The sequence below is a fragment of the Benincasa hispida genome, chromosome 1 (genome assembly GCF_027475165.1).
Source record: "Benincasa hispida cultivar pf3 chromosome 1, pf3_genome.v1.1, whole genome shotgun sequence".
Classification (NCBI taxonomy): Eukaryota; Viridiplantae; Streptophyta; class Magnoliopsida; order Cucurbitales; family Cucurbitaceae; genus Benincasa; species Benincasa hispida.
This window is the reverse complement of record NC_143478.1, coordinates 74419619-74446802: the sequence shown is the minus strand read 5'-3', so window position 1 is coordinate 74446802 and position 27184 is coordinate 74419619. Positions and strand designations below refer to the sequence as shown.

Below are 27184 nucleotides of genomic sequence, written 5' to 3'. Positions count from 1 at the left end.
CTTTCAAATTCCGTGGATCTTTTGTTGGAATTTCCAACTAGAACCATATGGAAACTTTAAAGCCTTAAGCAAGGCATTAGGAATCAAGTGGTGGGAAAAGTTTGATTACTCCCACCTAGAAGCGTCAAAGTTGAAGGATTGGTTCAAAGCCAATGTTCATCTACAGGACTTATCTCGCCAAGAAGATGAACAATTAACTTTGACAAAAAATTCAATTATGAGTTCTCTAGCTGGAGTAGGATCACATGCTGATTTTACTTTAGTCCTCAATACAGTCGTCGGGCAATTATCAGACCCTGACGAAACTCAAGAAGATGCAAATTCTTCTGCATCTATGAACAATGAAGTCGAAGACGATGAAGACGACTACGACCCCTTTGCCAATTACAACATCAATGACCCGTTTTTAGACTCACAACCAAATTAGTCTAAAAATGGTTACTCAAATTATTATTTAAATTTATGTAAATTATTTAAATGTTTTTGTACATAGGTGTGTAACCAGTCTGCAATTATCATCGCCATTTATGAGAGACCTACATTTGAGATGAAGGTGGAGATAGTATGTTCGAGTGGACTAACCAACCACTGGCCACAACGGTTAGCTAAAGATTGGAAAGCTCAGACAGATCACTATAAGAGAAATGACTATAATATCCCATTACCTCATAAGGATTACATTGGGTAGTCAAAAGTAGGCGAGGTAGCCGAAGAAGTAAGACCCTGGATCATAGTCCCAAAAGAGTTGATACGGTAGATATATGTAATAGTCGTTTCAATCCAGGCCATTCAGGAGAAACTGGGTGACATCATCAATAGTTATCACTTGAAGATCAGGCATGCTTGAGGATATTTCAGACATATTCCATCTATCTTTATCTAATGTTTGCATTATTGCTTTACTGTTTGTTTGTATTATTGCATTATTTCTTTTAAGATAAGATAAAGTCAAGTGGGGGTCCTGTCCCACCGAGAAAATCTTATTGTAATCTTTTCTTTTTAAAAAGAAAGATTCCAAAAGATATTTTGCCAGTCAGGGGTCCTGTCCTGTCGGCCATATTTTGGAATTTTTCAATCATGTAATCTTTATTTGTTGGGACGCATGTCAAAATCTTATCGAAATTGTTAGTAAGCAGAAGGCCTAACAACAATTCTATAAGTAGCACCATTCTCGACCCTCATTTTGCATTATCTCTATAAGGGCCATTCCTGGTTTGTGACATTTTGTAAGCAAGCTTACAAAATGCACTTTCCGAATTGGTTTCAATCTTGGTGGAACTACTTTGGATTATCTGAAGACATCTTTCCTATGGAAGTCCAAAGGTCTTACCACCTCTTTCAAACCAACATCTATGCGTCTCCTCTCTCAAAGACGTTTAGATTTGCACTATACTTTCAAATTCCGTGGATCTTTTGTTGGAATTTCCAACTAGGATCATATGGAAACTTCAAAGCCTTAAGCAAGGCATTAAGAATCAAGTGGTGGGAAAAGTTTGATTACTCCCACCTAGAAGCGTCAAAGTTGAAGGATTGGTTCAAAGCCAATGTTCATCTACAGGACTTATCTCGCCAAGAAGATGAACAATTCACTTTGACAAAAAATTCAATTATGAGTTCTCTTGCTGGAGCAAGATCACATGCTGATTTTACTTTAGTCCTCAATACAGTCGTTAGGCAATTATCAGACCCTGATGAAACTCAAGAAGATGCAAATTCTTCTGCATCTGTGAACAATGAAGTCGAAGACGACGAAGACGATTACGACCCCTTCGTCGATTACGACATCAATGACCCGTTTTTAGACTCACAACCAAATTAGTCTAAAAATGGTTACTCAAATTATTATTTAAATGCTTTTGTACATAGGTGTGTAACCAGTCTGCAATTATCATCGTCGTTTATGAGAGACCTACATTTGAGACGAAAATGGTGGAGATAGTATGTTCCTGGAGTGGACTAACCAACCACCGGCCACAGCGGTTAGCTAAAGATTGGAAAGCTCAGACAGATCATTGTAAGAGAAATGATTATAATATCCCATTAACTCATAAGGATTACGTTGGGCAGTCAAAAGTAGGCGGGGTAGCCGAAGAAGTAAGACCCTGGATCGTAGTCCCAAAAGAGTTGATACGATAGATATATGTAATAGACGTTTCAATCCAGGCCATTCAGGAGAAACTGGGTGACATCATCGATAGTTATCACTTGAAGATCTTATCAGGCGTGCTTGAGGATATTGCAGACATATCCCATCTATCTTTATCTATTGTTTGCATTATTACTTTACTGTTTGTTTGTATTATTGCATTATTTCTTTTAAGATAAGATAAGGTCAAGTGGGGTCCTGTCCCACCGAGAAAATCTTATCGTAATCTTTTCTTTTTAAAAAGAAAGATTCTAAAAGATATTTTTCCAGTCAGGGGTCCTGTCCTGTCGGCCATATTTTGGAATTTTTCAATCATGTAATCTTTATTTGTTGGGACGCGTGTCAAAATCTTATCGGAATTGTTAGTAGGTAGAAGGCCTAACAACAATTCTATAAGCAGCATCGTTCTTGACCCTCATTATTTTTAAATTTTTTTAAAATTGATTTGTCTTATTTCTAATGAGATTAGGAATAGATCAATCTTTTTAATTTGTTTTAATAGGATTAAAAGGAATTTTAATAAAAGATTAAATTTATAAAATAATTGCCCATAAGGGACCTTTGTCTAAGGAATGATGTATGTGAATGTTTGATGTGTTTATGGATTTAATAATTCATTAATTTATAAAGAGTTATAGTATTAATAAAATTGATTGAAATCTATAATCTAGATTTCATGCAAACATTGGTCAAATTTTTTTAAATTGTTTAAAATTGATTTATGTTATTTCTAATGAGATTATGAATAGATTAATCTTTTTAATTTGTTTTAATAGGATTAAAAGAATTTTTAATAAAAGATTAAATTTATAAAATAATTTCCCATAAGGAACATTTGTCTAATGAAGGTTCTATCTAGAAGGGGTATTTAAGCTGAAGAAAATGAAACATCTCCACCTGGGAACTGACCTGGAAGGTGAATTAGACAAATATTTTATAAACATGCAATAAATGATTGATTTTATTAAAAGATTTTAATTAATAAAATCAAGTATTGTTAAACTATTCAACATAAATGTTATATTGAGCAAATGTAAAGGACTTAGAAAAATTCATTAGTTGGGGTTTTAACTAAGTAAAATAAAATCCTAATAAAAGATTAGAATACTTCAGTGGGAGGATGTTGGTATATATGATATATCAAATTTCAGCTCTCACGTCCCCAAGAGTTGACTATGTGAGATCCATGCTCGGCTTCGTTTGCCCTGGGAGTGGCCTCCCTTCGAGAGTGTTTATATGAGTCAATAACAAGATGAATGGGGAAGTATTCATAGTATGTGGCTGAGGGACGCCTGTCAACATACCCCGGGCTCCACCATTAAGTTGCACCATGAGATTCCTATGGTCTACCTGCGTGTCGTTTTAGAGTGACCATCCCTTCGGAGGGCCTTGTCATAGGGGTCGGAACAACGCAAACTTCAATAATGGACATGGTTTCTTAGGTTAATCTTCAACAGTTGTTTGTTGAGATTGTCTCAATTTAGGGGAGGAATAGCTGATCACCCTTCGGTAGTTGTTGCTCTAAGCATTTGAAGTATCATGGTAAAAACTGAAATCAATAGTTTAATTAGGGTTATATGATTGCATGTGTTTTTGCTAAATTGATTGGATAATTAAGTAATGGGTAATAACAAAGATAACTAATAAAGTCAATTAATTGTTATATGTTTCAGCATGTCTTTCACAATCATATCTTTGCTTAAAAAAGAGAAATTAACCGATGAAAACTATGCAATGTGGAAATCTAATTTGAATATGATTCTGGTTGTTGATGATTTGTGGTTTTTCTTGATGAATGAATGTCTCCAGTCCCCGCTCGAAATGCATCTCAAGTGTTAAAGGATGCTTATGACCGTTGGACAAAGGCTAATGACAAGGCTGGAGTCTACATCTTGGCAAGTTTGTCTGGCGTTCTTACCAAAAAGTATAAGGTCATGATGACAACATGTGAGATCATGGAGTCCCTCCAGAAGATGTTCAGACAACTGTTCACTCAGACCCAGCACGAGGCCCTCAAGTACATTTATAATGTGCATATGAAAGAGAGCCAATCAGTGAAAGAACATGTTCTCGATCTAATGGTCCATTTTAATGTCGTCGAAATGAACGGTGCGGTCATAGACGAGCAGATTTAGGTGCCTTTTATTTTGGAATCTCTTCCAGAATTTTCTTTAGTTCCACAGCAATGCGACAATGAACAAAATACAGTACAATCTGACTACCCTTCTGAACGAGTTACAGACTTTTCAATCTCTTATGAAAGATAAAAGACCATTAATAGGAGAGGCAAATGTTGCCCATTCCAAAAAGTTCCATAAGGGTTTATCCTTTGGAACTAAGTTTGTTCCTTCAACTTCTAGTACTAAGAAGATCCAAAAACAAGAAATGAGGGAAGGGGAAGCCTCCCAATGCTAGAAAAAGCAAGGGCAAAGCTAAGGTTGACAAGAAGAAATGCTTCCATTATAATGTGAATGGTCACTGCAAACACAATTGTCCAAAGTACCTTACTGAAAAGAAGAAAGAGAAGGTAAGGTAAATATGATTTATTAGTCCTAGAAACTTGTTTAGTGGAAAATGACCATGATGCATGGATACTTGATTCAGGAGCCACTAATCATGTTTATTCATCTTTATAGGGAATTAGTTCCTTCCAGTAGCTAGAAGAGGGTGAAATGATGTTCAAGGTTAGAACAGAGATGTCATTTCAGCTCTTGCAGTGGAAGTTGTTAAGTTATCTTTTGGAAATTGATTTTTGTTTTCAGAAAACTAATACATTGTTCCCAAGATGAAGAGGAACCTTGTTTCTATTTCTTGTTTAATTGAACAATCATACTCAATTTCTTTTAATTAAAATGAAGCGTTAGTTATGAAAAATGGTGTGATTATTTGATCAGCTAAACTAGAAGACAACTTATACGTGTTAGGACCAATTGGGTTGAAAGCACTTTTAAATCATGAGATGTTTAAAACTGCTAATACTCAAACTAAAAGGCGAAGATTTTCTCCAGTTAACAATGATACATATCTTTGGCATTTGAGATTAGGCCACATAAATCTCAATAGGATCGGAAGATTGGTAAAGAATGGACTTTTAAGCAAATTAGAAGGTGATTCATTACCTCCATGTGAATCATGTTTTGAAGGGAAAATGACTAAAATACCTTTTAGTGGAAAAAGTTATAGAGCCAAAGAGCCCTTAGAGCTCTAACGAGCTCAAAACTTACGTCATTAATAAGCTTCAAACTTGATAAAAAAAAAATTGTATATAACGAACTACTCCTATTACTACTAAAATGTAGCAACAGTAGTAAGTCCAAGTCGATCCGCATGAAAGTTCAATTTGTTTCGTTAAGTTAATTTCCTAACTAGAGCGGTGAATGAGGGATTTTGGTGTGAAAAAGATAAATGTGTGAAATTAAAATAAAAGGGGTAAATATAATCTAGAATAGGAGTCTATCTAATTTCTAAAGCAAGAGAGAGAATCCTATGTAATTTCTTTCAGTAGGTACCAATTAATTGCATTGAACCTGTCAACCCCTAAACCTATTAGAAGATCTAACAGCCCAATTAGTCAAATTCAATATTAAACCAAATTAGCCCTAATTCAATCTACAACTCTTCATTCTTAGCGACATACAAATTAAAATTGAATTGCATTACAAAAGGGTTCAATTGTTGAGACATACTACAAGTCGAAAAAGCCAATCTTATAGCATGATTTATTTGGAAAAGATTATATTAGGGCATACATGTATTTGGACAGAAAAAATCTAGACTTTACACATGTGATCCTAATATGCGCAACTAAATCAATCAATATATATATAGGCTATGACGATTTTGCAAACAAGAATTTCAATAAACTAATTTGTCAGATCAATTTATAAAAATTTCATTAAGATTCAATCAAATCATCCCAAAGAGTTCACAACAATTCAGTTAAATTAACTAAAAATCCTTCAAGAAATTAGACATAGGGCTCTTGCTCAAAGAAATTAGATAGGAGTTACCTCTTAATTCATAGACAAATCCGAGATACACATCCAATTCGTTGATTACAATCCCAAAATAAAAAGAAAAACTAACCTAAAGATACTAAAATTTGAAGGAAAAGGAAGAAGATTAAAGTTTACTTCGGCCTCCATTAGCTCAGTCCCCAAAATTCAACATTTTTTTTATCTAAAGACGAAGGGATGTATTTATAGAAATCTTCGTAGGAAATAACATTGCAACGCTTGACAAAAAAGGCTATGAGTGTCAGGGAAATGTTGCAACGCTGGCGTTATTGCCAACTCGGAGCATTGCAATGCTCCCTTGCACACCAGGCTACTGCCTCTCAGCATTAGGCAAGTGTCGGGGCTTCGTATAAGGTGAACGTTGCGACGCTGAAGTAGGGGATTTTGGTCTTTTGTACTCCTCTGAAGTCTGAATGCTCAAATCAACTCCAAATTGCTCCAAATTAACCCTGTTCTTCACCAAATTGCCAATTTTACCTCTTGATTGCTCGATACCTACAAAATAGGAAAAAAGAAACATAAAATCCAATAATAAGCCCAAATTAAGTTAAGAATAATAGCTCTTTTTGAGAGCTATCAAGCTCATACATTCAGATCTATGTGGTCCAATGAATGTAAAGGCTAGATGATGGTACAAATGCTTCATCTCTTTTATAGATGGTTATTCGAGGTATGCTTACTTATACCTAATGGAACATAAGTCTGAAACCTTTAAAAAGTTCAAATTGTATAAGGTTGAAGTTAAAAACCTATTAGGTAAAATAGTTAAAACACTTCGATCTGATTGGGATGGAGAGTATATGAATTTAGAATTCCAAGACTATTTGATAGAACATGGAATTCAATCCCAACTCTCAGAACCTGGTACACCTCAGTAGAACGGTGTATCAGAAAGGAGAAATAGAACCTTATTAGATATCGTTCGTTTTATGGTGAGCTATGTTCAATTGCCTTACTTGTTTTGGGAGCAGGTAGTAGAGACTGTAGTTCACATCTTGGACAATGTTCCCTTGAAGAGTGTTTCTAAAACACCTTTCGATTATGAAGGAGGCGTAAAGCGAGTTTACGTTACTTCAAAATTTGGGGTTGGCCTGTACATGTATCAGTGACAAATCCTAAGAAGTTGAAATCTCGTTCAAAATTGTGCCAATTTGTTGGTTAACCTAAGGAGATGAGAGGTGGTTTGTTCTATAACCCTCAAGAAAATAAAGTGTTTGTATCGACAAACACTACATTTTTAGAGGAAGACCACATGAAAGATCATAAACTACATTGCAAAGTAGTATTAAATGAAACTACTGAAGAGCTAACAAGGGTTGTTGATGAAGTTGGTCCTTCATCAAGAGTTAATGAAGAAGCTAGCACTTCAAGTCAGTCTTGTCATTCTCAATCGTTGAGAGAGTCTCGACGTAGTGGAAGGGTTGTGATACAACCTGAATGTTACTTGGGTTTAACAGAAACTCAGTTTGTCATATCAGATCATGGTGTTGAGGATCCATTGTCCAATAAACAGGCAATGAATGACGTAGATAAGGATCAATGGGTCAAAGCCATGGACCTTAAAATTGATTCCATGTACTCTAATTCAGTATAGGAGCTTATAGATTTATCGAAAGGGGTCAAGCCCATAGGATGTAAATGGATCTACAAAAGGCCAACAAAAGTGAAAAGTAACATTGTACGTCAAATTTGAGAAACATTTGAAAGATAAAACAACAATAACTATATTATTGTCGTTAATTTTACATTGAAACTTATTCGTATTTGATAATGTAGATTTTTTATAATTATTATTTGCATTTGATAATGTAAGTGTTTTATAATTAATTTTTTTATTTTTTAATGCATGTATATATTTTTATTTTACACAAGTAAATTATATTTAAACTATAAAATAAGAGAAAATGTAAGGAAAAAATGCAAGAAAAGAGAAACAAAAAATGGTTATCAAACAAGTTTCTGTTTTCGTTTCTTTTCTCAAGAAACATGAAATAAAAATAGTTATTAATGAAGGAACTCTTATACAAGAGTACCTATGAGCGGAAGTGGATCATTCCAATTCATTGTGATAAAATTTCTACATATACATTCAAACATACAGATATGCATTCACAACGTTAAATTACTAGCATGCTTAAAGGATAAACAAACAAAAGACTAAGAAAACATACCAGTTGAAGAATTTTCTTCACTTGAAATCTTACTCTCTCTCCATGAACGACCAACTATCGTTCAACAATACCCAATCTTCTACCACGAACAGTTTCCACACGAACAAATGAAGAAAAGGGACGACACCACCACTTGGAACCCTCAGTATTCTCGGAGTGAGAATCCAAAGAGTGGGCTCTATTCGGATTTGGTAGAGGGGAGGAGGAAAAGAGATCGTATACAACAATCAAGCAAGTGGGAGAAAGACTCGTCTATCGTATAGACAAAATGCTTGATCGTTTAGGTGAAGTATACGATTGAGTAGGAAAAGCTAAGTGATTGTCTATACGATCGTGTAGGAAAAGCTAAGCGATCATCTATATGATCGTTTAGTAAAGCTCGGGCGCGAGCTAAACAATCGTTTAGTAAAAGATAAGCGATTGTTTAGTAAATAGCACACGCGGGTGTAAACGATTGTTTAGTAAGTAGCACTATCGTATAGGCTCTAATTTACTAAGCAATGACCTTCTCAAACACTATATCACCAAATGCTTAACACACCGTGAGCTATTTAAGCGTCTCAAAATGATTCTTCATCTTACTCATCAGTTACGAAAACAGAAGAGATGCCGACTAATTATCCCATATTTGTCCAATTAATAAATAATAAATATAATCACATTATATTCGTAACCTATGGATTAATATCATATATTAATCATAGTATTTTTCCTCCACTAGACATAAATCATATTTATATCCAATTTCCTCCAAATTAATGTATCTCATACATAAAGTCAATTATATCATATATAATTTACTAGTTCAATTATATCATATATAATCGAATTCCCTCTTGTCAATTTGAACATTTCAAACTAACCCAAAAACTGATTCTCAACTTGTATCCAAACTACCAAGGGGACCTTATGGACCTATGGCTCGAAGCTCCAACGGTACGTGAATAACTGACTAAACTCTTTAGTCACGATATCCACCATCCGTTAACTGTCAGACATTCCACTAAAGACCGACAACTGAACTTTTCTTATCACAGATATATTTTTGTGTCTATCAGATATAACCAATCATCAGTACGATGACCCTTCACAGATGCTCGTAAGTACAGCTGGGTCAATTTACCATTTTGCCCCTGTAGTTACATCTTATTTCTTAAGTACCACTGATCCCTCTAATGAACAATACACGGGCCATAAGAAGGTGTGTGGCGCCACATTGTTCAAGCCCCGGGATCAACCCTTAAGGGAACAATCTATCTACTTACCCCTGCTTCAAGGAAGAAGTTAACTCCATCTTGTGTAGCTGAGTTCCCAGCTCCCAAATCAGACGAATCCCCAAAATGGTAGGTTTGAGTCGACGCTCTAGCCACTCGCACCCATGTAAATCAAAGGACCGTCCTTAATGGCAGAACTTCCCAACTCACTCAGGATTGAGATCATGTTACCTATGGTCATCCTAGTGAAGTGAAGTCTCTATCATGAATAGGGTTATATGACGAGACGTTAACACTTCATGGTCAGGTCTTATACAAACTCTTTGGATAGGACGCCCCCGCTCGCATGTCCCCTACACGAATGATCAGGATCAGACCATCTATGACAAGTCACAACACTTGTAACTATTCCACAAAGCGGGCCACATCCATAGCATTACCAGGATAAGGTTTCCCTTCTATATCCATATACTATAGACCATTTTGGTTATCACTTAAGACGTGATCCACTTGTATGTCACCACATACATGCTTAAGTTGCATAAAGACAACCAGGGATTTTAAGTTTATTGGTTTGTGGTAAAGCAAATAAAACATCCAAATGTACAAAGTCAAGAAGTGAAGTAAATATCATATATTATACATCACAAGCGTTCGTACAAACTGTTTACAAACTATAGGACACGAGACTTTAGGGCATCAACCCCAACAACTAAACATATTCCTATTTCTAGTTCTTAAAAAATAAGAAACAAGAAACAAGAACAAAAAATAGAAAACGAGAAATGGGAATGTTATCAAACTGATCATTAGGTTTTTATAACCAAATAAGTTCCATAAATGAGAATTATCACTAATATGAGTGTAGCTCAATACATAATTAACATGATCTCATTCCTTAAAATCAATACATAAAGATTAATTTTAAAAAAAAATACATGTTGGAGTAAAATATATTTAGCCTTATAGTTTTAGAATACTAGTCCATAACACGTGAGATGTCTGTGATATTTATAGTTTATTTTAATGCATATAAAAAATTAAAAATTAAAAAAAGTTTATAATTAATATATCAAATATTTTTTTTAACCTTATATGACTCGAATAGTTGTAACTATTTGAAGAGAAAAGACAAAATAGAACTTTATAAAAGTTTAAAGGGGAGAAGACTTGATTATTCCAAACATATCTCCATTATTAGATATTAGGAGACGTTTGATGCGCGATAAAAGCAGAGAGTTGAGTTGAGTTGAGTTGGTAATTATTATCTGGAGAGTTACATTGTTTGTGTTTAGTGTGTAGAGGTGAGTTGAGTTGGTAATTATTGTCTGTGTTTGGATGCAGAGTTGAGTTGAGTTGAGTTAAATTGGGGTATCTGGTGCTATTTTTGTAAATGAAATTGATTTTGTCTTTTTTTTTTTTTTTTTTTTTTTTACACTATTGTTGATTTTAATTTTCAACTATACACATATTTTTCTAACTTTTCTAAGATAAAAAAAAAAAAAAAACTTCCAATTCTTTTCCAATTCTCAAAATATAACAAATTATCTACAAAGTATTCATATACAAAACACAAAATTTTGAATTCAATATTTTAAACACTCAAATAGAAGTGATTATTCAATTAAAAAACCCAACTTAATCGCCATGGATCAAGAAGACAGGGGATGCCCATACACTGCAAGTAGTACCATTCAATCATTAATTACCATAAAAATTAAAAAGAACTGAAAGGATTAGTGCCATCAAAAGAAACTATTAACATTGTTTTAGATAGAAGGGATGACACTTAAATGTCAATCTTGAAAAAAACCAAATCTTACAATTTAAATCATAAAACCAACTATAGATAGTCTTTTTTGACCAACTTGTGGAATATGAATTTATCATTTTCTAAACTCGGTGAAATGATTTTAGAAATATCGATGTCTATTTTTTATACTATTATATTGCATCAGTGTACAAACTATCTTTATAGAAAAAAGAAAAAAAAACTTGGGCCATAATTTTAAATTCCACTATTTCATTAGAATTATGTAATATTTGAAAACATCAAGGGATTGGTTGTTTAAAACATATTGTTGAACTTTTGTTTAGTGAAACAATAATAGGACGTCGTATGTAATATTTTTTAGATCTTATAAGAAAAAAATGAAATAGAAGAAGAATAATTAGATCTAAAAGAACAGCTATAGAAAGAAAAAAAAAAGAGAGAAACGAGGAGTTGAGAAAGAAAGGGGAAAATAAAACCCATATGAGCCAAACAGAGAAAGAAGAGAGAAAATGAGAAAGACGAACCAGACGGCGAAAGAAGAGAGAAGATGAGAGAAGGGGGTAAATGTGAAGAGAGCATGTGATAGAGAGAAACGACAAAGTAATTGAGGGAGTTGGGAGAATAACGAAAATATATGGGGAAACGGGTGAGAGTGAGAGTGCTAAAATGGTAGATAATTAAACTCGTCGTTTTATTTTTATTAGAGGCCGTTGAAGTTGGGCACACGAAGGTGGTAAGTAGAGTATGTCGCCAAAGTTTCTTGTGTGAAGGTAGTCATTGGAGTTAGTCACTAGAGTTATCGTTGGGGGTGGTTGGTGGAGCCTAGAGTTCTTTGTCAAAGTTGGTCGTGTGAATGTGGAAGTCAGAGTTTTTTTTTTTTTTTTTTTTACCAAGGTGGTTGTTGGAATTGGTTGCCAAAGTGTCATCGGAGGTGATTGTCGGAGCTCGGAGTTGATCGTCAGAGTTGGTCACCCAAAGGTGGTCATCAAAGTATGTCGTCGGAGTGTGGTAGCAATAATCGCCAACGGAGACCGATGGGTGAAACCATTAAAAACATTGGAGAGAGAGAGAATTGGGGAGAGTTGGGGTGAGTTAGTAAAATAATCAACGTTGGTTGTCAAACATTGAGTTGGTAAAAAATACCAACTCAACCCAACTCTCCTTGGTTGTTAAACACCCCCATTAATGTTTCATATCTTTGATATAAATCATACTCATACATGTGATACACCACCTCAACCTAAATAGTTGTAATTTGGAAAGGATGTGACTTTCGTTATTCAAACATGTTTTTATCGTTTGATCGTGATATTTCATATTTATGGTTCAGATCACCCACGTACATTAAAGAATACACTACTTTGCATGTAACCACCTTGACCTGAATAGGTGTGGCAAACCACGAAATAAGAATGGAAGTTGTAAAGGCAAAATGTGGATGTAAAAATTCTCTCATCATAGTCACCTTTATATAAAGTCAATTTCCACCAATAAAGTTTTGATCATAGGTCGATAGGTCCATCCCTACAATCCTAAATATTGATAGTTCGATCTTCTATCGGCAAAAGTAATTATTGTAATAAAAGTTGTTTTAGCTTGTATGATTATACAATAAAATCATACCATAAAATCTTAAGATCATATGACACAATTAAAATCAAGATATTGATGTTTTGAATTATATGATTTTCACGATAGCACAAGTTATAGTAATTAAAAACTATTTTAAAGAGATGGTATTTCTCTGTTTTGACCTTTTTTTTTCTATGGAGAAAAAAGCTATTTAATGAGACATCCTTAAAATTTTATAGAGGAGATAATGTATCGAACCTGGTTAATGATAATATTAAATTAAAATTAAATTTAACAAAAAAAAACAACTGGTTGAAAAATGGGAAAGAAAATAATTAATAGAGATAAAAAGAAAGAACAAAATTGAATCTCTTAGCTTAATAATAGTTTATTTCCATCCGGAAACAAATTTAGTCCGCTAAAGAATCCATAAATAGAGCGCAGTTTACCCATATCCGCCCTTTCTCACACCCGAAGATATTTGGTGCCCATCACTTCGAGACCGCATCGACCCTCTCTTTCTACCCTTTCCCTCTCCTCTATACGGTTGTTCTGTTCCTGATCGCCATCTTTGATCTCTCTGCATTCTTCGCATCATAAAGAAACCCTAATTTTTCGACAAGGAAGCACCCCCTTCCTCGCTCCGTTCCCTAAACCCTAACGGAATCCACCTTCCCTGTATCCATCTGCGACTCGCCGCTTTTCTTAGCTAATTTTATCGATTCCTCGGGTCTATCCAGGTAAGGATCATGTTTAGAATGCTGTAGTTTCAGTTTCATTTTTGTCATGCTTTTTCTTTCTGCTCTGGAGCTATCGATATTTTCAGTTTTCTCTCTTGGAGCTACAATTTCCAGGGGCTTTGGTTTTTAGTGCCTTGGCATCTTCTGGATGATAGAAAACGGACGATAAAATTGATAAATTTTTTTATTGAAATTAGGTTTGAGGTTCACTTTCACGGGCTTGCTTGAGAAAGTTTTTCAATTTACCATCCGCCATTTGGTAGATTTTTTTTTTCAAGTTTTCAATTGTTAATGTTTCTTAATTCGCTTGCATTTTCGTGCGGAAACTTGATTTGATTTGGTTTGATTTGAATTTCTCTTTACTTTTCTTCTCCCTACAATATAATGCTACTATTCTTGTTTTTCTGCTGTGGTATCAGTAATACGATTTTTTACGATCCTGCTGCTAGACGTCGTTTAATTTGTTCATTGTCTTCGATATTGGTGTTTCGAAGTCTGGGAGACATTGCATGCGTGGACAGTAAACTTTACTGTAAGTTCGGTAATTTAAGCGATTTCACATTTTCACGTAGTTTCCGAATGATGTTATTGAGCCTGATATTGTCACCCTTGACTTGGTTAGGGTGGAAAAGTCAGGCCTTGCTATTTCTCTCTGTTAACACGTGCTTGTTATCACATGAGGATCAGCATTACGGAAAAAGTGGATTATAAATTTGTAATCTAACTTCTGATCCGATGTCAAAATCTTCAAATGTGTCTACTTTGTTCCATTTATTTATGCTCAATATTTTGTACGAGATATCCTCCTCAAAACTTCTATTGACTTTTAATAAATAGTGTAGTTTGCTGTCATAATGACATAAATAACAACTGCTTTGCTATTTTCACTTTGATAGCACCTAATGGTCGACTGGTCGTAGTAACCATTTTTAAAGTAAGACGAGGGGTTTCATTGATTCTACAGAAGTTAGGAGAAAGGAATACTAATTTCAACCTTACAAGGTTACAGAAAACCGCTCCACAAGAAATCACTTACTGTTTTTTTTTTTGATAGTGTACACTGAAAATTTAGTAAGTCCCTCGATTTCCTTCCAATTCCATAAGAATGCTATTATTTTGCTACTTCCACCGTTGCGATAGTTGAACTTAATCAGATGATTTTCATCTGCCTCCTCACCATAGCACTAGGAAATCATAGTAGTTCTGAAAAACATTCCCCTTAGTAGCATGTTTCATTGCTTTTCAAGGGCTAATAACTTTCCTGTATATTTTTCTGTATTGTCTCGTTTTAGACTGGTAGGCATGTATTCTCCTTCTGTTGCATGTTACTTGTGCGTGGAAAGCATGATATTTTATTCAAACACATCAGTAGTTGGCAGAATGATGATCCCATTTATTTATGACCTTTTCTCAATAGGTTCTGGATTGCAACTGATATGAATCTACAACAATCCATACATTCCAAGCCTTCTGCTAATGGTTTTGGACGTCGTAGAGGCGATAGGGATGTAGGAACTAAGTTTGAGAATAAATTTCAGCCTGGAAAGTCAAACACCAACAGATTAACTAATACAAGTGAGTTTCATTACTCATTTTCCCCCTGAAATCGTGTTCTACTTGATATTCTTTCCCCTAATATTTGTTTATGCAGGAGCACTGGCTGGCAGCAAAGATGGAAGTTTTGGGAGTTCCTCACATGATCGATTAGTATATTTAACTGCATGTTTTATTGGACAACATGTAGACGTCCAGGTTAAAAATGGATCTATATACAGTGGAATATTCCACTCAAGCAATACTGAAAAAGATTTTGGTGTGTTTTCTTTCCACTATTCTTATGTCAAATTTATTTGACAAGCAGCCTTGTAATTAATATTTATCCTTACATCGTTTGGAATTCTATAATTTGGTGTCTCTAGTAGTGTTTATTTGATTCTCATTTTTCAGGAATTATATTAAAAATGGCACGCTTGACGAAGGACACTTCTTCAAGGGGGCAGAAAACCATTGGAGACTCTTCAATTAAGGCACCTTCCAAGACTTTAGTTATACCGGCTAAAGATCTTGTGCAAGTTATAGCCAAGGTTTTAATTTTGCTATTTAATAGTTAACACATTTTTTAGTTTTTGTGGTATTATCAAGCAGTCATGTGGTCCCTCCTCCAGTGTGGTTTCTTTTCTAGTATTTTAACGGAAGGCTATGTTAGTAATTGTCTGATTGATGACCATGAAAGATTGTCTTTTATTGTGTGGTTTCTCATGTCCATCTTTCGTTCTCAATTTATCTTCAGTAATCTGACCAATCTTCTAAACAATTGATTCCAGGACGTGACTGTTTCAAAGGATGGACTGTCAAATGAAGCTCATAATGAAAATAATGAACTTCTGATAGACTGCATTATTTCACAGTCTCGTCAACATGACGCAGAAAGAGAATTGAAACCATGGATACCTGATGATGATGATCCTCAATTTCCTGAACTGGATAACATATTTGATGGTCCATGGAATAGGTTGTTATGCACTTCCCCCAAACCTTGTTTCTTTCTTTCGATTCTTCCCCTCTTTTGAGGTCCTGGGCTTTTGATTGTTTGGCATGTGGCTAAAGAAAATTGGCCTATCTTTTGGATTTCTCTTCTTAACGAGTGAGGGTATTCTGGTATATGATTATTGTAATTTTTTTTGGTTAGATAATTTATATAGTCTTTCACTCGTCCATGTAATTTCTCTTTATGAACTTCTTTGTCCTTTTTCATTTTTCAACTATAAACTATTATTTTAAAAAAGAACTGCTCACGAGGTAATACTTATAAATGTTGAATGCCATTTCTCTTTCTATCCACCATCTAATAATTGCTCTGATACGTTTCTTTGAAACCATCACTGTTTTGGGTAAAACATTGTCACTATTTGCAGGAAAAGAATGAGTATTGTTGGCATGTTGTGGTTGAACATGGTCATGGTTAACAAAGTGATTGCTAGAATTAATTGCATTTATCGGGCTTGAGTTTAAGATATTTATATTTATCTATCAATTTCTATATTTTTTTTATTTTTAAGCTTTTGGTGATCGATGGACATCTGAGGTTTCTTTAATTTATTAATATGTGCTTATTCTCATTGGTTGCTTGAATCCCGAAGGCTATAATTGCAGGTAATCTTATATTCTTAATATCTTACAGGGGTATCACATTAGTTTTAATATGGGACGTCAGTTCCTGAAGCAGTTCATATAACTTCATTTTTACATTGTGCTTCAGATCTTTTTTTTTGTCTTCCATTGGTTTATTTGATATCTTTTGAGCATTAGTCCCTCTTTTCCGTTTTTCAATGCAATTTTTTGTTTCCTTTTCAAACAAAACTTCTGTTATAACTTATATGTTTCTTTCAAGGCTTTCAAATTACTTCTATTACATTCACATACACATTTGTGAATGTGCTTCATGTTGCTTCTTTTAGGAGTTGGGATCAGTTTGAAGTTAATGAAAAACTCTTTGGAGTTAAAAGCACTTTTGATGAAGAACTTTATACCACAAAGCTTGAGAGAGGCCCTCAAACAAGAGAGTTGGAAAAGGAAGCTTCAAGGATAGCCAGAGAAATAGAGGGCGAGGACACGGAAGATCTTCATTTAGCAGAGGTAATTTACGGAATCTGATTTCATTTCTCAAGCTGCATTTCTCATGCCATAGAATTTTGGGAACTTTTCTGGAGCTTAATATTCTTCCTTTTATTTTATTTTATATGAACAGGAAAGAGGCATTGATATCCACGATAAGTTTGATATTGATGAGGAAACCAGATTTTCTTCTGTATTTCGTGGGAAGGTGGCTGATGATAGTGGATTTGATGAGAATGAAGACATGTCATTCAATTCACGTAACATGGAAACCTTTGGGGGGCCTTCTGGCTCTGACATTAGGTTTGCAGATACATTCTCCGGAAAATGCAGTGATGTAGTTTCTGTGTCAAGCTCTTCATCCTTGGTATTTCTTCAATTCTCTCTCTCCCTCTCCCCCCCCCTCTCTCTCTCTCTCCCCTCTTCTTTTTTCTTTTTGTTTTTTTTTGGGGGTTTGTTTTGTTTTTATTTTTAATTTTTTTTTTTAATAAATACTCTCATGATTTTAATTCTTCAGTATGCTGATAAAGTATTTTTAGGAAAATATTGGTGGCCGTTTTAATCTGTTCAAGTGTTAACCTAGTCTGGTTTACCTTTGTCCGGGATCATTTATGCATTAGCTGGAATGCATGAAGTCTTAATTAGTTCTTATCAGTGGCATGATATTATTAATTTATACTTTTCAGTTTTCCCTATGGAAAGCATGCAGTCCCACATCGTCTAGTATAAGCATTTTATTATTATATGTTAATCAGACCAGTTTTTCAAATTAAATTTTCTGGATTAAGACTAGGAATATCTTGATATTTAGTCTTATGTGTATCTAGCTGCATGTTATTAGTTTTTATTTTCTTCTAAAAGTAAATATATAGTAATGTTGGTATAAGCATTTAAAATTCTAAAAACTCACTCTGTTATGGACAACTTAGGTTTATTATAAATTTGCCCTTGTGTTACGTTCTGTATTTCTATGATTAATAAAATTCATTATCCTTTTGAACACTAATAAAGCTCATCAGAACTTGATAAGTTGTCTCAAGTTGGTGCTGTTGAGTGTTGTTTTGGTTATTAAGGTCTTTTTCCTCTTACCAAAAAATGAAAAGAAAAAAAGGTTTCTATCTAGCTGTTCTTTTATTGCTTCTAGAGATGAACGAAGGCTAACATGTCCTGATTTGCAGGATCAAGCACAACCCTCCCAGACAAATATTGGTGTAGATCTATCCAGATCCACTCCTATTAATTATGCCAGACAACTGGCATCTGAAACTTCGTGCAAAAGTTGCCCTACTTTGGAAGTTGAAAGCAGGTTTGTACGTTTACTATATTTTATAATTTTTTGGGAGGAGAATGCTTTTATCTCAGTAAGAAATGTTGTTTTAAAGACCACATGATTCATCTTGTTAAAAAAAACCACATGATTAATAATTGTGGTTGATTTTCTGGTTTGAACCTATGAAATATAGGGTCCAGGACAAACATCATGGGGAGAATGATGCGGATGTGTCTGTAGAAAAGGACAGGGTAGGTTTCTAAAATAGTATTTCTAGAATCAGCTTTGTTGCTTGTTATATTGTTTTCCTGGACTTACTCATTCTAATTTTCCTATCATTGCAGCAGGCAGTTAATGACTCTCATTTTGCTAAATGTGATGGTGAGCCATTTTCTGCTTTATTCTTCGCTTCTAATTTATTAAAATTCTATTATTCTTTTGATTTGAAGAGTTAAAAGTGACATGCATCAGATGCTACTAGTAGGCCACAGTCAATCGTCCTACAAGATTTATGCATATATAATCTGTGTGTGTGTGTGTATTTGGGTGATAATTCCTCTCTTGCTGGTTTATGTGTGTGTTTCTTATGTTCTAATCGAAATTTGGTGATGGAAACCATAGATCTGCAGCCATTGAAGAAAGATGGATCTGATGAAGAGATATTGCCTAATATTGCCTCACATGCTCCATCTTGTGCTCCGTCAAAGCCTAGTGAGAAGTTAAATCCTCCTGAACTCTCTGATGAACCAGGATCTGGAAAATCTCGGGGAGAAGTTCAAACGTTGAACACTAGTGGGCGACCTGGTAGTTCCATATCACTGAATTCAGATGGTGCTGCTGGTACTTCTAGTGGTCCTGTATTATCTCCTAGCTCATCGGTGGGATCCCTGTCCTCCGAAAAATCAACACTAAATCCTCGTGCTAAGGTATCTTTATTTTTATTTATTTTTTCTGGATGCTTTCAGCAAGCCTAAAACGATGGGGCTTATAACTATGTTGACCATGAAGATTTTTCGTTTTTATGAGTTAAAAAGTAGTATCTTCTGCCTTCTTTTATGTTTTACCTTCTGTTGTGAACAGGAATTCAAACTCAATCCTAATGCAAAGAGTTTCACTCCATCTCAAGCACCTGTTAGGCCACCTTCTCCAGCGTCCTCATCTGATGGTTCGTTCTACTATCAGAGCAACTTACCTGCACTGCCCCATATGCATGGGATGCCTTATGGTGTTGGAGTAAGTACATGTACATTGTCTTTTGCTATTTCTCTAAATAAATTAAGCTTCTATTGAAAGATAATTGTGTATACATTTTTGTGGATGGCCTGGCAGTGGCAAACAAATTCGACTTCTTAGCTGTTGATCTATCGTATCTGCTAGAATCTACTAGATCTAGATCATCTGAAATAATTTCCAACTTTTCATGGTTGTTGTGCAGATTGGACCTTCATTTGCAGGTCACCAGCCTGTTGTTTTTAATCCAATGGTTGCACCGATGCAGTCACCACATGGATATGTTCAGCCAAATGGACCTCAAGTATGGTTTGCTGAAAATATATCTTTTTGATAAGAAACAATTTTATTGATCAAATGAAATATCCAAAGATATACAAAATGATCCCAAACTAAAGGGTTTACTGAAAATATGAAGTTATGGCATTCTTAATTTTCTTTTCATAAATTCAAAGTTCTGTACATTACAAATTGAATTCCTTTGAGTGCAGTACGTGCAACCCATGCTTCTTGGCCACCCGAGGCATGCCATGTACATGCCGGGCTACCAACCTGTAAGCATCCTCAGATTGTCTTGATGCTTTTAAGTTTTATTATTTTCTTCAGAATATTTTTCCTCATCAGCACCTAGAATGGATAATACACGTTGGTAAACTGTTGCATTTATGTCTCATTCCCATTCCTCGTGCTGGCCTTATGGATTCCGAGTCTCTTTGTACTAACAGGAAATGCCATACAAGGGGCGCGAGTACTAAACAGTCCCTCTGATGCTGCTCTGCAGCTTAACTGCTTCGCACTGCATTATAAGCTCTTTGGAGGCATTGCTTCAGACAGAACTCGCAAGGAAGATGAAAGGGGAAAGAGAGAGGGTGAGAGGGGGGGGGGGGGGTGTTGGTTCTGGAGTCGCTTGGGATGGGGAGGAGTTTATGGCTTTCAGTTCAATCACTTTTTCCCTCATCCCATGAATTTGGTAGCTTTGAAATTTCTCAAAATAACCACCAATCACATCACATTGTTTCCCGATCCTTTATTTATCAATCAACAGTTAAAATGTTTGGGGGGGTTTGGTTTGGTTTGTTTGTTTGTTTTGTCTGCCTACGGCATTTTGCACTATATACTTATATGTCCACTATGCAACATCGTAGGCTTTTTAATGTAAAACTGATAACAATTGGAATATCTTAATACTGATTTTTAGGTGTGCAATAAATAGGAAGGGTTGGGCGAGGCAGGACATTGAATTGAAATCATGACAACTCTTCTCTCACTTTGTTATATCGTGGTGAAGATGCTATGGTCTATTCGATTTTGCTTTGGATTTTTTACTTTATATATATATTCGATTGCTTGTAGAGGTGTGTTATCAAATTGGGTGGTTAGTCGGACATCATTTGCCATCACATTTGAGTATTGACGATGAGCTTGTTAATTCTGTTTCAATGTTCTGTTCTTCAAATTTTGACAATAATCTTGTTTAATTTATTTGTTCTTTTTTGAAATTTGTTTAGGTCTTCAGTATTTTTTGTAAGGACTGATGTGACAATTTGTGGCATTGATTATTGAAGATACAATAATGTTATATTTTGAGAAACAAACAAGAATTTGAACATGCAAATGTTTGGAGAAGGCATCAACATTGATGAAAGAACTCAAAACAGATAAAAATGAAGATACAATATCAAGTGTCGGAAGATGATTACATCCGAAAGTACAAAATTTTGCCTAAAGTCTTTGGCTGTCGAGGCTTCTTTTGCTTGAATCCAAGGGCTTGATAGACTTAAGAAAAAAATGTTTTTCAAAAAACTCATTTTTATTTAAACACTTTTAATAAAAATTGGTTAAAATATATTTGAAAATAACAAGTTATTTTAAGTTGTTAAAATTTTTCAATTTCTTTTAAAATTTCTTATTTTTTAAAATAAATATTTGAATATGTATTTCAAATACACCTTAATTTGGTAACGTGTAGCGAAACTCGAAAGAAGGTGGTGAATAGAGAAAATACTACCATGTGGCTCTTCGTAATAATATCAAAATGGATATTATTGATATTATTATTTTCTATAGCTATACCATTCAACAAAGCAGTAATCTGGTCTGGTCTAACCCCAGGTAACAATCCAAAGCCCAATCATGTAACTGAAATACAAGAATAAAACAGCAGCACACATAGCAAGAGTAAACAAACAACCAAGGATCATACTGCCTAGAGGGCGTCGAAGGAGATTGAAAAAGACTTACAAGCACTAAAGCACCAAATGAAAGAGTATTGCAGATGAAGTAACTAGGGAAAAGGCTTCTTCCTGTAGCATGGTGCACCATAACCGCAGTCCCTCTTGTGAAAACCATGTTGTTTGGAATGCTCATGTTGTTGATTCTTAGTTCTTGCAATACTCCTCCAGGAGGGTTTTACACTTTGGTAAGTTATTGTCGCAATCACTGTTGCCACCAACATCAAATTCACTTGCACGTTTTCCGGCCATTTTCTCATATTATTGATAAAATCATACAACCTCGTTTTGTCTTTATGTTCTGCTGGCTCTAGTATCTCACCTTTTTTTCGTTTATTTTTGGGCATTCCTTGTTTTTGGAAACTTTAAATTAGATGATAAATTTGTTCATGTTGTTTCTAATCCTAGAATACTGAGTAAATATCGTTCTATTTGTATAAATACTTGACTACGTTAGAAGAATTATTAGATATACAATTAAAACTTTAGAGGGAACTAAAGTTAATGTTTACCTCAATTTGTTGATGTAACATTGACAAATCCAAAATAGCGCTTTCATTATTGTCCACTGTATTAAAAAGTCTTTATTATCAATCGTAGATTGAACCAACAAGCTCATAGCCTCCAATTGATTCTCTTTAACACAAATATAAAATAGTTTGGGCATCCCCAAGCTTTGTATGAACAGACTGTGGTCTTGCATTGATCAAGTCTTGCATGACTTGAATATGGCCTTTGGTCATCGAATAATGAAGAGGAATCATTCCATACAAATCTCAGATCAAGCAACCACTTGTGTTCTTCTCCAATAAGGCTCAAACCTATTGAGGACGAGCCTAATCAGCACCATGACCGGTCCCAAGTTGACGAGGCGCCACGACATTGCTGAGATGGTTTTCCCTCTGCCACTCTGGTTTCCCTTTAGAATATCTTTCTGTTGCAATCGTTTTTCTCTACCCTTCATACGTAGCCCTAAAACCGATTCTTTCATTTTTGTCCTTATTCACCCTCAATTGTGTATAAAATCATTCTTTCACCTTTTTGTCAAATGTGAGGAAATATACAAAAATTAATATACAGAGGCTTTTAAGCTCCCTCTCTGTCTCTCACTCTCAAATCTTCTTCTTTCGTTTTCTAACTTGGTATCAAAGCCAACGATGGTGAACACTGAGTCATCCTTATCGTCTTCAGGTCTGCCTCATGTCATCACCAACACTGGGAGTATGACAGGACCTCCTCTAAATCAGCTCCTAAATTAGGTGACATCTATTAAAATGGACAGATTGAACTTTCTTCTTTGACAAAACCTTGCCTAGCCCATTCTTAGGAGCTACAGGCTGGAAGGATATCTAATAGGAGGAGACTCCATGCCCTAGTAGGTTTATTACAAAAAGTGTGAATGCCAGTGGAAGCTCCAGCAAGAGCTCAAGTTTCGAACCAACTACTTTGCAGGAAAAAGAACAGAACCAAATTCGGCCTATGACGTTTGGATAGCAGTGGATTAGCTCCTGTTAGGCTGGCTTTACAACTCAATGTCACAAGATGTTGCAACCCAAGTGATGGGATTTCAAACTTCCAAGGATTTGTGGGAAGCTGTTCAGGAACTGGTGGGCATCCAGTCTAGGGATGAAACTGATTACCTCAAGCGTTTATTTCAACAAACACGCAAGAGGGCCTTAAAAATGAGTGAGTACTTAACCTTAATGAAAAAAAATACTCTGATGGGCTTGCCCTTACTGGGAGCCATGTGTTTGCTTTTAATCTTGCTTCTCAGGTACTATCGGGGCTGGATGAGGAATATAATCTGGTAGTAGTAGCTATTCAAGGCAAAGGTACAGTATGTTGGTTAGATATGCAGTTGGATATTCTTTCATATGAAAAATGCCTCAAATATTAGCTTGTAGTCAAATCAGGAGTATTTGGAATGTCTGGCTTATCCCTCTTCCCTAACCCTATCTCTGTGAATGTGGTGCACGAAAGTACTCAGACCAACCAAAATCAGTATTGAAACTCACAAGGGAGCATCCAGTTCTCGAACTCCAGGGGAGGTGGAAGTCGAAACAGAGGAAGAGGCCGCTGGAACAATGACTCAACAAATTTGCCTACATGTCAAACCTGTGGAAAGCTAGGACATACAACCATTATTTGATTTTTTTCGCTACAACAAAGAGTTCAACAATCCTCACCAAACACACAATCGAGCTGAATCCACCCAACTACCCGCCAACCGAACTCAGGATCAAAATCCTTCAACCTTGGTTGCCAATTCTAGCATCACCTCCCCTGAAACCGTGGCTGACCCAAACTGGTACGCTGATAGTGAGGCTACCAACCATGTCACCAGCAACCTTAACTTTCTAACCTCTGCTACATACTACACAAGTATGGATAAGGTGATTATTGGAGATGGTACTCCATTGAAAATTTCTCAGCAGGGTATTTCCACTATTCGTTCTAAATTAGGATCTCTTTCCTTGCTAAATATTCTATATGTTCCTGATATAGTTAAGAATTTAGTAAGTGTTTCTAAGCTGGCCAAGGATAACAATATTTTTGTTGAGTTTCATGTTGATTTTTGTGTGATCAAGGACAAGGACTCGGGGGAGAAGCTACTGAGAGGCACACTTAAGGATGGTCTTTACCTGATGGAATGCACAAGCCCATTGATAAATAATTTGTCTAACACTCAGATAAATGGGAGTGCTAGCTTGGCTGCTCACACTTCTTCTTCTTTGCATATCTTTCACACAAATGTATCAGTGTCTAAATCTTTACTACACAAATGTCTTAGACACCCATCCCTTATAATTTTGAACAAATTAATTAGTGGATGTAATCTCAAAATCTCCGATAATGTGAAAAACGAGTTTTGTGAAGCTTATCAGTTCGAAAAAATGCACAACATGCCCTTTCCCCTTTCCCCTTCTCACGCATAGTCCCCTTTCGATTTCATTCATACTGGTCTATGGGGGCCTGCCCTAGTGCTGTCAGTCGATGTTTTTTGGTACTACACTCTATTCATTGATGACTTCAGTAGATTCACATGGCTATACCCCTCAAAATAGAAGAGTGATACTGCTTCTACCTTCAATGACTTCAGTCTCTTGTGCATACTCAATTTGGTAAAGTTATAAAAAACATACAAATGGATGGTGGTGGTGAATTAAAAAATGTTACTCATATCTGTAAACACATGGGCATTCAAATTCGAGTCTCTTGTCCTTACACATCTACCCAAAATAGCTGTGCTGAGTGCAAACACCGTCATCTTGTCGAAAACGACCTCATAATCCTTGCTCAGGCCTCTATGCCACTTAACTTTTAGTGGTATGCCTTTCAAACTGCAACTTTACTTATTAACAGTTTCCCTTCTTCTGTTCTTTAGGATAAAAGCTCCATGGAGATTCTCCTTCACAAAAGTTGGATATCTCCTCCTTATGTGTCTTTGGCTGTGCCTGTTACCTCGATTGTACCAAGCTCACAAGTTTGACCTACACAACCGACGATGTGTTTGTCTTGGGCCTTCACTGATCCATAAAGGTTCTTGATGTCTCACTGAAGATGGAAAAATAATCATCTCTCGACATGTCCGATTCAATGAAGAAGACTTTCCTTTTAAATTGGGCTTTGGATCCCCTCCAGCCCAAATACCCACACCATCTCCAACATAACCAATAACATCATGGTTTCCCTAACCACCAATAGAACCCCTTCCCAGCCCATCTGTCATGGCCCAACAAACACTGCCTCTCCAACCCACTCTATTTATCTAGGCCCAAAAGGCCCAACCCAAGTCCCTATAACCCACCCAATGAATGAGCCCATCTTTCCTTGCCTTGACTCATTTTTCCAACGCCCATTCTGCCAACAGACTCCTCTATCCACTTCCTCTCCTTCCTCGAGTCCCTTATCTCCTGACTCTCCCACATCAATAACATGCAATGGAAGTATCAAGAATCCATAAGCATTCAAATTCACTAATTTTGGCAGAAACTAAAGCATGCTTTTCTAAAAAGAGGGTTTTAAGATCATACCTTTGAAGGATTCTTCAAGAATCCGATTGAACAGGGGTTGTCTTCACCAGAAATCACCGTGAACCACCTCAAAGCCTTCCTTACTATCCTCTTGGAGCTTTAAGTAGAGTTGTGGGACTCAATAACAGCTTGAAAAGGTGAAGAACAATGAAGAACACACAGCAGCCAGATAAGAAGAACGGTTTCTTCTTACAGAGGTTTTTTTCTCAAAATTTCTGTATCTCTCCTTCTCAAATGACTCCAAACTTTTTTATATATTACAGATGAACATGCAAAGAAGTGAAATGCATAGATTGTAGCTCATGCTTGGAGATTTAATGAAGAAAAGATAATGGCTTTTGTATGAGCATGAAGATGAAGATAATGGAAAAAGTGCATTTTCCATTTTGTGCAACATGCATAAACGATTTTCATTTTTCTTTTAAAGCAAAAAATGATTTCAAAACCATTTTGATTGAAAAATGATTTTCTAATATTAATTTCATAAATTATTTTAAAAATAATAATTAATTTAATATCAAATATTAAATTATTTTTGCACAATAACCATCTTCATATATTTAAATATATATTCTCTTGTTCCATTTAATTTGAACGTTTCAAATTAATTTCTCAATCTACTTTAAAGCTTATCCATTTACGAACTAGTAGAGGGACCTCACAGACCTACAAATTATGGGTTCTAATGATTCGAGATCAATCAACTAAACTCATTAGTCCGATCTAACCCCATTCGTCAACTAATGGGACACTCCACGATAACCCATAGTTGAACTTCCCTCACTATAGATATATTATATCCACTTAATAACCATAATCAGTAAGTCGATCCTTCACAAGTTGTTCATAATCACAACTAGGTTAAAATTATCGTTTTACCCCTGTGAATACATCTTGTTCCTTAAGTTTCTATTGATCCTCTAATGAACAATTCTGATTCATAATCTCTATGAATAAAATTCTTTCTCTATCATGAGAAGGCGGGACCCCGATTATTCAAGACCTAGAATCAGTACTTAAGAGAACAACCTATTTGCTAACCCTAAATAGGGTAGGTGTGAATTCTATCTTGCAAGGCTATGTCCCCAGCTATTCATCCAATTTTATCCCCAAAATGATAAGCTTATTGAGCAGTGCTGTTGGACTACTCTCACTATTTGCAGATCAAAGG

The 27184-nt window shown here is 35.5% G+C and overlaps 2 protein-coding genes and 1 pseudogene across 11 annotated transcripts; 2 read left to right on the top strand and 1 right to left on the bottom strand.

Moving 5' to 3' along the window:
- The first annotated feature begins 1926 nt into the window (after positions 1-1926).
- Positions 1927-4281, top strand: LOC150038717 (uncharacterized). The gene is made up of 2 exons (XM_090314238.1): positions 1927-2014; positions 3956-4281. Exons 1-2 carry the CDS (start codon positions 1927-1929, stop codon positions 4279-4281), a joined length of 414 nt encoding a protein of 137 aa, XP_090170364.1.
- Positions 4282-13279: 8998 nt separating this feature from the next.
- On the top strand, positions 13280-20995 carry LOC120084039 (polyadenylate-binding protein-interacting protein 3-like). 10 transcript variants are annotated; one of them, XM_090317929.1, is made up of 17 exons: positions 13351-13633; positions 13831-13892; positions 14053-14165; positions 15051-15208; positions 15285-15446; positions 15581-15717; positions 15958-16145; positions 17092-17269; positions 17382-17615; positions 18427-18554; positions 18712-18769; positions 18866-18899; positions 19140-19444; positions 19599-19751; positions 19954-20052; positions 20240-20302; positions 20474-20995. In XM_090317929.1, the coding sequence occupies exons 4-17, from the start codon at positions 15070-15072 to the stop codon at positions 20501-20503; spliced, it is 1908 nt and encodes a 635-aa protein (XP_090174055.1). In that variant the 5' UTR covers positions 13351-13633; positions 13831-13892; positions 14053-14165; positions 15051-15069; the 3' UTR covers positions 20504-20995. The 10 variants fall into 10 exon arrangements, with proteins under 10 accessions (XP_090174059.1, XP_090174060.1, XP_038895870.1 ...); XM_039039945.2 differs by having other exon boundaries at positions 18863-18899; XM_090317934.1 differs by lacking the exon at positions 13831-13892 and having other exon boundaries at positions 13300-13633; positions 14083-14165.
- Positions 20996-21544: 549 nt separating this feature from the next.
- LOC150038716 (uncharacterized) lies at positions 21545-22970 on the bottom strand (annotated as a pseudogene).
- Between the last annotated feature and the right edge of the window lie 4214 nt (positions 22971-27184).

Coding starts and splice junctions, on each gene's coding strand:
- LOC120084039 (XM_039039947.2), top strand. CDS start 15,070: ATGAATCTACAACAATCCATACATTCCAAGCCTTCTGCTAATGGTTTT. Junction 15,447..15,580: donor CAATACTGAAAAAGATTTTG/GTGTGTTTTCTT, acceptor CTCATTTTTCAG/GAATTATATTAAAAATGGCA. Junction 18,900..19,139: donor TCATTTTGCTAAATGTGATG/GTGAGCCATTTT, acceptor TGGAAACCATAG/ATCTGCAGCCATTGAAGAAA.
- LOC150038717 (XM_090314238.1), top strand. CDS start 1,927: ATGGTGGAGATAGTATGTTCCTGGAGTGGACTAACCAACCACCGGCCA. Junction 2,015..3,955: donor GAAAGCTCAGACAGATCATT/GTAAGAGAAATG, acceptor GAATGTCTCCAG/TCCCCGCTCGAAATGCATCT.